General features: G+C 42.0%; 1 protein-coding gene across 4 annotated transcripts in view; it reads left to right on the top strand.

Annotated features, from left to right (window-relative positions):
• The first annotated feature begins 206 nt into the window (after positions 1–206).
• Erbb4 (erb-b2 receptor tyrosine kinase 4) overlaps positions 207–12,220 on the top strand; it is a 1,194,626-nt gene continuing 1,182,612 nt past the window's right edge. For all 4 annotated transcript variants that reach the window (XM_029569917.1, XM_029569919.1, XM_029569920.1 and 1 more), the window contains exon 1: positions 207–822. In XM_029569917.1, coding sequence (XP_029425777.1) covers positions 741–822 — 82 coding nt within the window. In that variant the 5' untranslated portion in view covers positions 207–740. The remainder of the gene's footprint in view (positions 823–12,220) is intronic.

Below are 12,220 nucleotides of genomic sequence, written 5' to 3'. Positions count from 1 at the left end.
CCTGCTTGGTTGCGTGGAGGGTTGTTTGATTCCCACTCCCACTCCCCCCCTTTTTTTTCCCGAGTCTTATTAATTTCTCTGTGGGGCTGCAGCTGGAGACCGCCAAGCGTTGGAAATGACGCTCGGAGCTTTAATTACCGCAACGGCTGGACAAGTGTGAGGAAAGCTGACGGGGGGGGGGAAAGGACAGGATCCGGGGAGAAACCAAGAAGCTCGCCCCGCTCCCCTTCCCTCCGGATTTGGACTGGAGGTGCAAGCAAACTGCAAAGAGAGCCTAACATAGCCCGGCTTCGGGGAGAGGCCGGAACCCTGCCTCCTCTTTGCAATCAACTTTTTTTGGAAGCCTTTTTTCCCTTTCTTTTTATTGTTGACCAACCAGTGAGAAAGAGAGAGAAGGAGAGAGAAAGTGAGGAGGGAGCGAGAAAGCCGAGGATCACAGGGAAAAATAGCTGCACAGTTCGGCCCGGAGCAGCGGCTGCAAACAGTAGCTCACACTCCCACCAGCGCACACCCGAGGCACATCCTCCTGCGGCCGCTCGCGGGTCCTCGGGTCCCGGCCCTGGAGCCGCGGGCGCGGACTGGCAGTCGGGTCCAACCCCCGGAGCCGCTGCACAGTGCGCCGCGCCCGCCCCCCTTGCGCCCCCAGGCGCGCCGGGCTGGGGGATCTCCTCCGCGTTCCCGAAAGGGGCTATGCCATTTGGACATGTAATGGTCAGCACGGGATCTGAGACTTGCAAAAAATGAAGCTGGCGACGGGACTGTGGGTCTGGGTGAGCCTTCTGGTGGCGGCGGGGACTGTCCAGCCCAGCGCTTCTCAGTCAGGTGGGTCGCAGTTTCCTCTCGCTCTCCAGCTGTGGAAGCTGCTGCCGCCTCGGGTGGCTCCTTTTCCTCTTTGCCCATCTGTCACCCGCGGGTTCCTAGGATGGAGGGACCACCAGGACCGGGCTTCTTGCTGGGGTCGCCTCCATCCCAAACTTACCTTGGTGTGTGTGTGTGTGTGTGTGTGTGTGTGTGTGTGTGTGTGTGTTTAACTGATGTAAGAATTACTCTGCTTTCCGACCTCTCTCCTCCTTTATTATTTTTCCCTCTTGCTCGCTCCTTAGCCCCCTTATTCCTTTCTCGCGCGTTTTCTGGGAGCCTAAGCGGGATCGCTTCTGGCGCGCTTGTGCTTGGGGCGTGGGAGAGTAAACCCCATCCGAGGAGTCTGGGTCCTTCCAGTCTGGATTCGGGAGGGGGTAGAAAAATACCTCCCGGGAAGCGCAGGGCATTGGAGTTGGAGGGGAGGTCCCGGGGCTGCGCCCGTTGGGCCTTCGGCTAGCGTGCGCGGTGCTGAGCCCAGCTCCAGCCGCACCGGGCCGTGCACCTGTCCATGCGCCGCGACCCTTCCCAGCCCGGCAGCTGGAGCCCAGCGGGCTGCGCGCCTGGTGGGGACTGGCCTCCTCCCCAGGCGTCCCGGAGCTGTCGCCGGGGACTAGAGGGGCGCTTGCTTGCAGCCTGCCTGCCCTCTTTAGCCAATGCGCGGCGTGCACGAGCGGTGAGCCAGGCCTGGCCCGCGGGTGCTGCTTTGGCTCGCGGACGAGTTCTTCCTGTAGTTCAACTTGCTATTGGCCCGAGTCCCTCCAACTTCTGTTTACCGCCCGACCCGAGGCGGAGCCCTGCGCTCGCGGGAACTGGCTTAACCCGTGCGGGCTCCGGGCGCCGCTGCTGGCCGGAGAGCTCCAGCCCCGGGTATCCCGCCCGGCCGGGACAGGACTCCTGACCCCGGAGGCAGCGCGGTGGGTTGGGCGCGCCGCCCGGCAGGGCCCTGGATGGCACCTGCTTGCGAGGGAGCGCAAAGTTTCCTACACTTGGAGTTTTCTGGGGATGAGAGGAGGGGACAGGAAGGCACAGGGTGTCTGGTGTGGCCAAAGGGGCCCTTTTGGGAGAGGCAGGGAGATTTCCGGAACCTTCTGGAGCTGGTGGCGGGAGCGTGGGAGTCGGCATGAAGAGATAAAGCCCTCGGGAGTGGCGACAGGGAGAGCTTTAGGTCCCAGGAGGGTGTCCTTCGGACCTCAGCGAGAAACAGCACGCGGTAGTTTTCCCGCTCCGTCTCCGCCCCCGCCTCCCCTCCGTGCCCAGTAAATAACAACTTACAATCCCTGAGCAGTTCAAAATGACCTTCGAATGGCACATGTGCGCCATTTGTGCTGGCAGTTTGCACCCTCCCAATCACTCTGAAATTCTTCATGCATATCAGGTCCTGAGCTCGCTCCAGCCACCCTAGTATCACCCCGACAGGGACTTGGGATTCCAAGCGGCCTCTTAGATACATCTTATTTTAGCTACCTCCCCACTTGGAGCTCTTCATATTTCCCCTTAATGGGTTGATTATGCCCATTGACCCATTCAGAAACACTTGCCACTGCCCTGCAGGCTTTGCCAAGAGGAATTTCTACCAGGCGACCTACTGGGGGGCTGTGTGGCGTGGCCTGGGCTGCTGGGGGACCCCGCTTCCAGTCCGAAGCAATTTGGTATTAACCTTGTGGCTCCCGATTGAGCTATGCGAAAAGCCCTTTTCAGAATTTCTGCAAGGAATGTAATCCAAATTAGTTCTGCAGCTGTCCTCGTCCTCCTCTGGCGACACCAGCTTGCGTCCTTGCTCTTCTCTTTCCCCTGGGCGAATTGTCAGACCCACAAGGGAGCCCATTTAGAGCGCGAGGATTAGCGTGCCATTGTTCCGTGTGTGACTCTGTACTTGAAATTCTGGGGACACAAAAGCGAGCCTCACTTGTTCAAAACACAAAGTGATCTAGATGAAAGGGCCGCACAAAGAAAAGCTCTCGGGTGCATCCCGGGTATAATTGCAACAAGCATACTAAGGTGATCCATTGGAAACTGTCAGTGCCCCCAGGGACTTCTTTTTTCCAGCCTCCTCCACCGCACCTGGCGGAGAAAGTTCAGCTGGTTTTAATGTTGTGCTATCATAAAAACAAGTTACAGTCTGGCGAGAGTGAGGCTCTGTGCATTTGTGGTTCTCTCTCTGTGTGTGGTTGTCTCTCCAAGTAAATACATATTTCGCGTCTTGCCTCTCGTGGTTAGCAGTCAGTAGCAGTTTGGAGGAGTTTGTTTTGGTCCAAATGAGAAATTAAGTGCGGATAAGTAAACCAAGCTGCCAGAGGGCGACAAGATGTTGAGTGGATTGCTTTTAGATGAAACAAATTAAGGAAACGAGGGAAGACAATCTGCTTCTCGCATTATTAGACATGCTTGGAGTTCAGGGGAAAGCGGCATATTTTTGAAATGCTAATTTCTTAAGGAGCGGAAGGAATGCACCTTATTTACTGCTCTTTGTGAATGGAATAAATATATATGTTGGGAGATTCTATTGTACAGAGCTTCAAGATGCTCCTTAGGAAAAATGTATGTAAGAGGACTTGGCTTTTATTTTTCCTTTTGCTGAAGAAAAAGTCAGTTTAGAGAATTTTTAAGTAATTCTGAAGGATTTTTGTCATACACAGTGATTAATTTTACCTATAAATATTATAGCCCAAAGGCCTTTATATGACAATTCAAAAGCCTTTTCCACCCACAGGAATAATTCTAAAATTTCCACCTTCTTCCTGTGGTGAAACTGATCAATCTTACCATTGTATCGAAGTAAAAATACGTAGGTGGATTGAAGGGGCACTATTAGAAATCTTCTGCTCTTGTTTCTTGTGTACAAGAAACTCAGTCTTTCTGCTTTTCGTTTAATTAAAGTGCATACACCTGCTTATTTAAGATATATGGTCATCCCTTAAAACTTTAGGTCGTTTTCTACATTTGAGAAGAGTTTGTTAATAAGAGTTAAATGACAAAAAATGTTACATGTATTTTCAAAACTGCCTCAATCCTTTAAAAAAGTGCTGTTAGTAAAAGGTGTCCATAGGAACACTATCCCTTTTGTTCCTTTAAATCTGAAATTCTTGCATATGTAGAAGAGAGTTTTATAGAACAACTTATTTTCCTTTCCAAAGACTTTTAAATAAATGAATACCTCTCAGGATAGTTGCAAATTAAAGTACTGGAGCTTTCTTCTGTTGTGATGAAGTAGAGTGACTGGTTCTGTCTGGATTCCTTGCTTTTTTCCTCTTCAACTTCACTGCCTTTATTTTAATCATGCATGCGTAGAAAGTCAAATTTCTTGAAAATCAAGGCACTTATAGTTTTATATATATTTTCATTTAGCCCCTGAAAATGTGCCTTAATTAAGAAATTACATTAGAATATTTACCAGGGCATGCACTTCATGGAAGATTGATGTAGTTTTTATTCTAACCTGAGCACAGTGTTTGCATTGGCTGATTTTTTGGAGTTTGCATTCACTTGATGGAAAATCATATTTCTTCCTCAAAGTGGATTCAGATATTTAGTATTCATGAGCTTTCATCTTTTTTGGTTCTTAAATAGAAGTGCTACTTATCATCTGTCGTATGTGCTCACCCTTTTCATTACTATAGATTCTTTACATCCTATTATTTATTGAGTTCAGGCATATGTGAATATATATTTTCCCTTCCACCACTAAGTATATTCGTGTGTGTGTGTGTGTGTGTGTGTGTGTGTGTGTGTGTATTTTTCCCAGCAACCTGCCACTCAGTCACTGCAGGAGTCCTTTGAACCTGTTTTCATTCTTCCTGATAAATCTGATATGGCTGGTCGGCTGAACAATCGTAAGCCATTCCATTGCTCAGATTTATTCCTGAATGAAAATAAAACAGCATCCATCCCAGATCACTAAGGTATCTCAGAAGCCCACACTCCAAGGGCAAAGCCTTCCACAGAGAGGTACCTCTTTGCCTGTGTGCTCCGGCTTTTCCCTTGACCATGAAAAGGTGGACTACTGCCATCTAACAAAAGCCACTGACATAAGGAATTGTGCTCTTTCTAAGGATTCTCTGAAGCTTGATGAGCAGAGCCACCTTGAGATTAATGGCTATGTAAAGTGCACGTTTTCCACAATAAACTGAATTAGCATGTCTCGAACATTGTAGTGCTTTGAACTGGTGTCACTTTGTGCTATGTCAAGTTAATTAAGAAAAGTTAACATGTATTTTCAAAATAGCAGTAAGTTTTGGTTTTGCAGTGAACTGCTGCTGCTGGATGTCCATGGGTGATTTGTAAGTGCTCAAAACATGAATGAAGCATATGGTCAAGAAAGATGTCCCATTACCTGAAAACCTATTGGCATTTGTGCTGCCTAATTTCCTGTTTTTGAGGAATACTATTTTATAGAGATGATAATGTTTGCGTTGAAATTAGTTAATATATGTTCAAGTCTACAGCTATTCTGTAAAAAGTGTCAGATACATCCGGTTGTCATTTGCACTGATTTCCTAAATGTGCTACACAGGGCAGAAGTTAATCATGCTGCCAATAGTTTTCAGATTATATCACTTTATTAGATGGTCCATTATATTCATATTTCACCATATGGAAGTAAATTGTATCTTTTTCCCAATATTCATTTTGTGAAGTGTTTCTAAATATTGGGTAATCAGAGTAAATTCTTTTCATCTGTCTAGTAGATATGAATTTACAGTTTATAGTGAGGAAACGTTTTTTATTTTATTCATCCTAAGTAAGACAATCCTAATTAATTCAATGTTTCTTGAAACTGTAGTACTTCTACATAAATTTGAAGGAGACCTTACTTGCCTGTGTTGTGGTTAAGGACAACACAAAACATTGCTATGTGGTTTAAATCAGGATTTCTATATGCTAAGGACAATTCTTCCAGTCTCTTGATATTTTGAGCAATTCATTACATGGCTTTGCGAGTTGCATTGTCTGCCTGGGGGAAAATGCATGTAAGGTACACTGTTTCTCCACTGTGGAGCAGTTTTCCACAGCAATGAGTTTAAAGTCTACTGTGATTTTCAGACACATTCTAGAAACTAGTTAATTGTTTTTGTACATGAAATTCAAATTGTACATACTATTAAAACACGTGCACATATGCTTATAAATACAACACAAACTTTCCAGCACAGAATCTATTACAAAAGCACCTGCTTGAAGAAATAAAGTTCTTGACTCCATCGTAGCATTTGCCTTTGAAAACTCTCTCAAATACTGCATTTTGGAATTGTTCTATGATCTCTTCGGATTTCATTGTATTTGTGTCTTTCTGAGTTGTTGGTATTCTGATGTTTTTTTTTAAACAAATTGAGCTCTTTTTTCCTAGGCTTTAACAACAACAACAACAACAACAAAAAGCTTTAAAGCCACTATCTTGCTTTTGTGTTTGATGCTTAAATAAGTGCTTTCTAGATTTGGAGAAAAAAGAGCTATCTCACTTTTATGGTAGAAAGGTGAGGTATATGGATATTTTAGGGTCTGATTCTAAAGAGATTTTAAAGCATAAAATAGTTATTTCACAGTGGTTTTTGAATAAGTGATTATCCTACAGGCCCATCACTTTGCACAACTCCAGGGGGCAGCAGCTGCATGGAATTTATTAAAAGTGAGGTACCCCCGTTCTGAGGGTTGTGCAGTAGCACTACTGCTGTTGAGTGATGCTAAAGAATAAAACACCAAAATAAAAATAGGTTAGGGCTCTGGTTTAAACCCTTGAGTGAGCTTGGGCTAGAGTTAGGTATATGCTATTTATATACCTGGATTTCATAGCTAAAAGTGATACCTCAGTTAATAACATCTTGAATGTTTTTTAATGATTCAGTTCAAAAATGTGTATTTAAATATATTAGGGAGAAACTTTATTTTCTGAATTGTTTGTGTAAGTGGACCTCTTGTTGTCAAGTAGATTCATTGCATAGCCCTAGTATCAAAAGGTGGTTTTCTCTTGCTTTTAGTAAAGCTGCAGTAACTGACCAACTTCTTGGTCCCTGTTCTGGGGCCTTTGGTTATTTTCCTTCCTTCCCCTCTGCTTTCCTCTCTACTCCTTTGTGCTAGCTTCAGAGAGATCGAACACCATTAAGAAGGTGGATCTAGTCCAGTGGTCTCATTGTTTTTAAGTAGAATTAGAAGCAGAGGGAAGTCAGGTTGTAGTTCCTGTGTCCTTGTCTGTAAAATACACAGAAGTGCTTGAAAACTCATGGACACTTGAAAGAAAGAATAAATAAAAGGATATATTCTTTCAAAGAGAATTGCAGAATTTGCAGCAAAACGGATTGACTCCACTGGCCTACTTACACCGTATAGTTCTTTTCAAGGGAAAGACCGTGGAATTATCATCATTGTTTTATCTGGGTCATAATATTGGATTGCATGTATAATTTATACAATCTCATGAGATTACAGAAATTAAGCACAGGCAGTTCTATAAGTGGATATCTGGTTAGCTAGTCCTGTCCTGGCATAGCATTTTGACCCTAATATTCATATAGGAGCAGCTCTACTTAGTGTGTCTGTATCATAGTACTTTCAAGAATTTCTTCTACCTGGGACCTTCTCAAGATGACGAAAAAGTAGAGATGGCTATTTATTCCACAACAAAGATGTATTACTCAAGTAAAATGGATGTAAAGGATAATTGGCTCCAAAAGTCAGTGGAGAACTTTAACAAACTAACTCAAGGCAATACATAGGGTTCACCCTTCTTGAGTTCATTCTCTTTATCATTTCTAAGGTAGTTGTGCCTTTTTATGTCAGTTCCCTACTAAGAAATTGTTGTGTTGTTGAACACGTATTGAAGGAAAACCTTCAATAGTGAGACCATGAATGTATTTCTGAGGTACATTTGCATCCCTTTCGTTGACTCCTGTAATATGCTGCCTCTGGGCTTTGTGACTTTGCAGTGCTGTTGATCTGGCCTCAACTCTGTCTTGTCATGGATGAGTTCCCTCCAGCACTTATGCCTTCTTGAGCATGATCAGCATTCTCATGGGCCCCAGTGACAGAAGGGAGGTTTGAAACTTGTTTTGGCAGGAAGAGTCACTTCCTGTTAGGAACTGGAAATGAATATGTACTCTCACCCATACAAGATTAGCATAGACACCACGAACCTTCCTGTGCAGCATCATTAGACCTGTCCTTTGGGAAGTAGCTCAGGATCATTACTCTTAATTATGTTATTTCCAATATTGTAGGGGTTACTGAAGCATGGTAAACACTAGTAAGAATATGCAAGGCTCAGTTCCTAAATCCAAGGAGTTAAACTAACAGAGATCAAGGACTACAAACACACCCTACCATACACCCCAGTTTTGAAGCATAATTTAAAGGTGTTTAAAGAGAAAAATACTCATTTATTTTCCAAAAGCATCAGATGTGTAAGCAATCAGTTTTGCTTGCTAAATCTTTGCTACTATTCTGACATACTTAATGTCTGTTCCAATATGTGTCTGATATAAATGACCATCCCCAGTATTAAGCCCTTGGAATACAATGGGGATCATAAGCCTGCTTAAAGAAATATGTCTGCTGGTCTTCTTTTTTTGCTAGGTTATCAGGCTGGTTGGTACTGAGAATTACGTCTATGGCTTCTTCAGGCCATACAACTCTGCCTAGTGTGCTGCAGCTTAGCATTGTGCCGTTCTCTCCCTCAGGACTGGTTCTCATCACTGGCAGGAGGATGCCTAGCAGAGGTCATAGAGAGCAGTGACTGTTGCTCTAGGCAGACTCCTTTTCCTAAGATCTTTCTTTGTCATTATTTGCTCTCATTCCCTGTAGGCTTACAGAACCTCATAATATGATATTCTTTCTGTAGGGACTTATGAAACTCAACCAAAATAAAACAGAATAATGCTTCTTTTAGACACATATTAATACTTTCAGTTTTTAGGAGTTCCTTTGTTGAGTCATTTTTGTCTACAATGACAGCAATTAAATTAGCTTGTTTTAAAGAAAATTTAACTGCTTGAGTTATTAAAATCTATTTCTAAATTGTTCTTAAGTAAAATCCTTAGGAACCTCAGGGTCGTAGTGCTGTAAGGTCCTATTTACTGTTTTCCTAGTCTCCTGTCCTAAGACCTCCTTCCTGTCACTGCCAAATGATCATTTCTAGTTCAACACATTAATTTTCTTAATATTAATTTTGAAATGCTCAGTGAATTCCTGTTGTAAAGTTCAAAGGCTGCTAAAATTATCTTCAATTTCAATTTTAATCCTGCTTAGGCTTTCTTAAGATGTGTTCTAAGAGCCAGGCTTCCAACAGAGTGTTCCCTGGCTGGGCCTTGATCACTGTCTTTACTTTTGCTGACTTGGAACCCATGAGTTACTTGATGCCTATGCCTGACAAAGATTTTGAAAATTCATGTTCTAATTGAAATTTCCTCTCTTCATTGCATCACTCTTCAGCTGACTATAGCAGGTCATGGACCTCATCAGCATCACCTAGTTCATCTGCCGTATGGTTTTCAGCTTTTGAATAAAAGCATTTTCATCTCCCATGGACTAACATGCTATCAAAGACATAGTAAATACATTCAATATTTTTAAAGAATAATGATACTCTCGCTGAAACAATTATAAGGCCATTCATAGATGGCTCCTACTTGTAATTAAACCATATAATACACAAAGTAAGCTGTTCTGAATCATAATTATAGCATTATTAATAATAGGCATTAGCTATGTTTACCCAGGGCAATTCATTGGTTGCTTTCTTTTGCTTCCTAGGGTAGTTATTTTTAAATGGAGTATTTCCAAAAGCATATTATTTGTCCTGTTGCCCATTTTTATAATCTACTCATAATATGCACAAGGATTTCTATTGTTTTTTATTGACAAGTTGAAAATGTGAATATCGGGGCTGGAGAGATGGCTCAATGGTTAAGAACACTGACTGTTCCTTTCCTGAAGAAGACCCAGGTTTGAATCCCAGCACCCACATGGCAGCTAACAACTGTCTGTAACTCCAGTTCCAGGGGGTCCCACAGCCTCTTCTGTCCTCCGCGGGCATTGCAGGACACGGTTGCACTTACCTACATGTAGGCGATACACACATAAAATAAAATAAAAATAATAAGTAAAAAATATTTTTAAAATGTGAATATCATCCTTAAACATGTGTAACTATTTTATAATATACAGTTTTTAAGTTAAATGACCCTTATATTGCTGCTTCTTATTTATCTCTTACTTAAAAATTGTAATCTGTTCAAGCAGTAAGGACTTACCAACCACCTGCCCCAGCCTCAGCCCCAGCCCAGGACCATGTTGAAAACTAAAGAGGTGACATAAGAAGATAAGACATCAGCTTTTTTCTTTTGTTAAAAATTATTTATTTAATAACCACATGATTAGAAGAAGCATTTCATGACAACAGCATTGACATATTCAATAACGATTTCCAGAGCAAAGATGCATCTCTTTCAAATGTGGCTGTAAATTTTTAGGTTTATACTTGAATTAATACAGTTTTACAATACTGCACTCAGTACAAACCCTATAAGACATAAAATTGAATGAAGTTTTAACCTTTAAAAAAGATCTCCATTTCATTTTAAAATATACTGTTTCATACAGAAAAACTCATTTTTAATGCAACTAACACGTTTGCACACACATCTCTAATCTCTATATATCTGATTATTACTGGTCATAGTAGGTTACTTTCTGAGATCGTTGTCACCTGAGCATGGATATAAAGTCATCAGGTAGATTCAATAGTGATGTTTTTCACCTTTACTAATTACCATGAAACAAATTTGTGTGCTTCTTCCTCAAATATAACTCATTTTTTAAATTTATTGATTTTTCTTGTGTATTTAATACAGATCATCCCAAACAATCTTATTCATTTATGTACCCACATCCCAAATGGCACCCTCCCATAGCCTTCCCCTCCCAAACTGGAGCACATATACTCTGTCATCCCTGTTATTGTCCACTGTGTTGTTGGTGCCCCAGCCGTTCCCCAGTGCTTGTCTTTGTCTATCCACTGAGTCTGGTCAGCCTTAACAAAGGACAGATGAGAGCAATACAACAGTGTAAAAAATTGTCATTAAGTGATTTTTGCCAATTGTTGGGGGAATATTTGCTTGCAGAGAAATGTTAAGAATTTCAAGAAAAAAGAATTCCAAACAGAATTTAATATTTTCTATTACTAGATATATGATAACATAACTTTGTGATAACTAAGATTTCTCAGTATCTTAAAATAGACAAGTAGACAGATGCTTGCCATTTTAAAGGGACTTTGAGGAGGAAGCACTGCAGTACAACAGAGCTGATAGGTGATGGGGATTCTCTTGGATGCTCTCTTAGATGACTCACTTTGCATTCTGAAAGTTGGTGAGGTGCGTGCAGTATTTATAGTGTTAGGGAATAGTGTGTGTGGATATTTTTCCTCAGGCTGTCAGATTCTAAGAAATTGCCAACCTTTCTAGGCCACCATGGTGCACTAATTGTACCTTAATTTATAATTGCCTGAAAGAGTTAATAATGTTGCTTTTCCAATTAACTTTATGCAAAGTGAGACATTATTATTGAGATATTATTATTAATGAGAAATGGGCATAAAGACATTAGGACAGTGTTGGATGTTCTTTTAAAACTTTCTTGATCTTTTTTCCTTTCCTTGTGAGGAAAGTTTGGGTTACTTATATATAAGAAAATATAAATAAAAAAATTGTACGAAGCAGGGGAAGCCTGATTTATCTGTTAGTCTGGTGGACTGACTTATGTCCTGCGATTCAACTGGCTTTCCCTTTTCCTGCTGAGTGTCTTGTGTGCCCTCCTCAAAGTTGCAAAGCCACTGCATTTCAATTCTACCTGCCCATGCCAAGAAAGACACCCTTGGCTTGAAAGATCCTAACTTTGCTTTTCAGGTCAGTGGCTCTTTCTGCTTTCCTCATAACCAAGTGAAGAAACTTGTCTGTGCATCGCTGCTGAAACATCTTGCTTCAGGTTACTCTGTATATTCTCAACCTCCCTGCACCCTCCACATTTCTTTCTTTGCACTGTCTGCTTTAAGGAAATCTTCCCAATAAGCATTGTCTTCTTGAAAAAAGTAACTTCAGAGCAAGAACCTAGAAATATTTTGGAACCTGCCTTGTAAACTTAGGGGAAGCTCTTTAAAAACAGTAAAGCAAGACACATGAGATGGCGGGCCTTGGAAAGCACCAGTGCAATATATGATCTCTGAAGCTGAAGCCTCATGGTGAGTAAGAATCATGGTAAATCTGCCTGTGATGGAACATTGTGCATTTTAGGAAGTAATTTTGCCCTTTTAAAGCCATGAGCTTTAAATGTTATTAAACAATTTCAAATTATTTTCTAGTAATATAGTTAGTGT

Source organism: Nannospalax galili, unplaced genomic scaffold (assembly GCF_000622305.1).
Source record: "Nannospalax galili isolate Female #2095 unplaced genomic scaffold, S.galili_v1.0 scaffold281, whole genome shotgun sequence".
NCBI classification, from domain to species: Eukaryota; Metazoa; Chordata; class Mammalia; order Rodentia; family Spalacidae; genus Nannospalax; species Nannospalax galili.
This window is presented reverse-complemented; position numbering and strand designations above follow the sequence as displayed.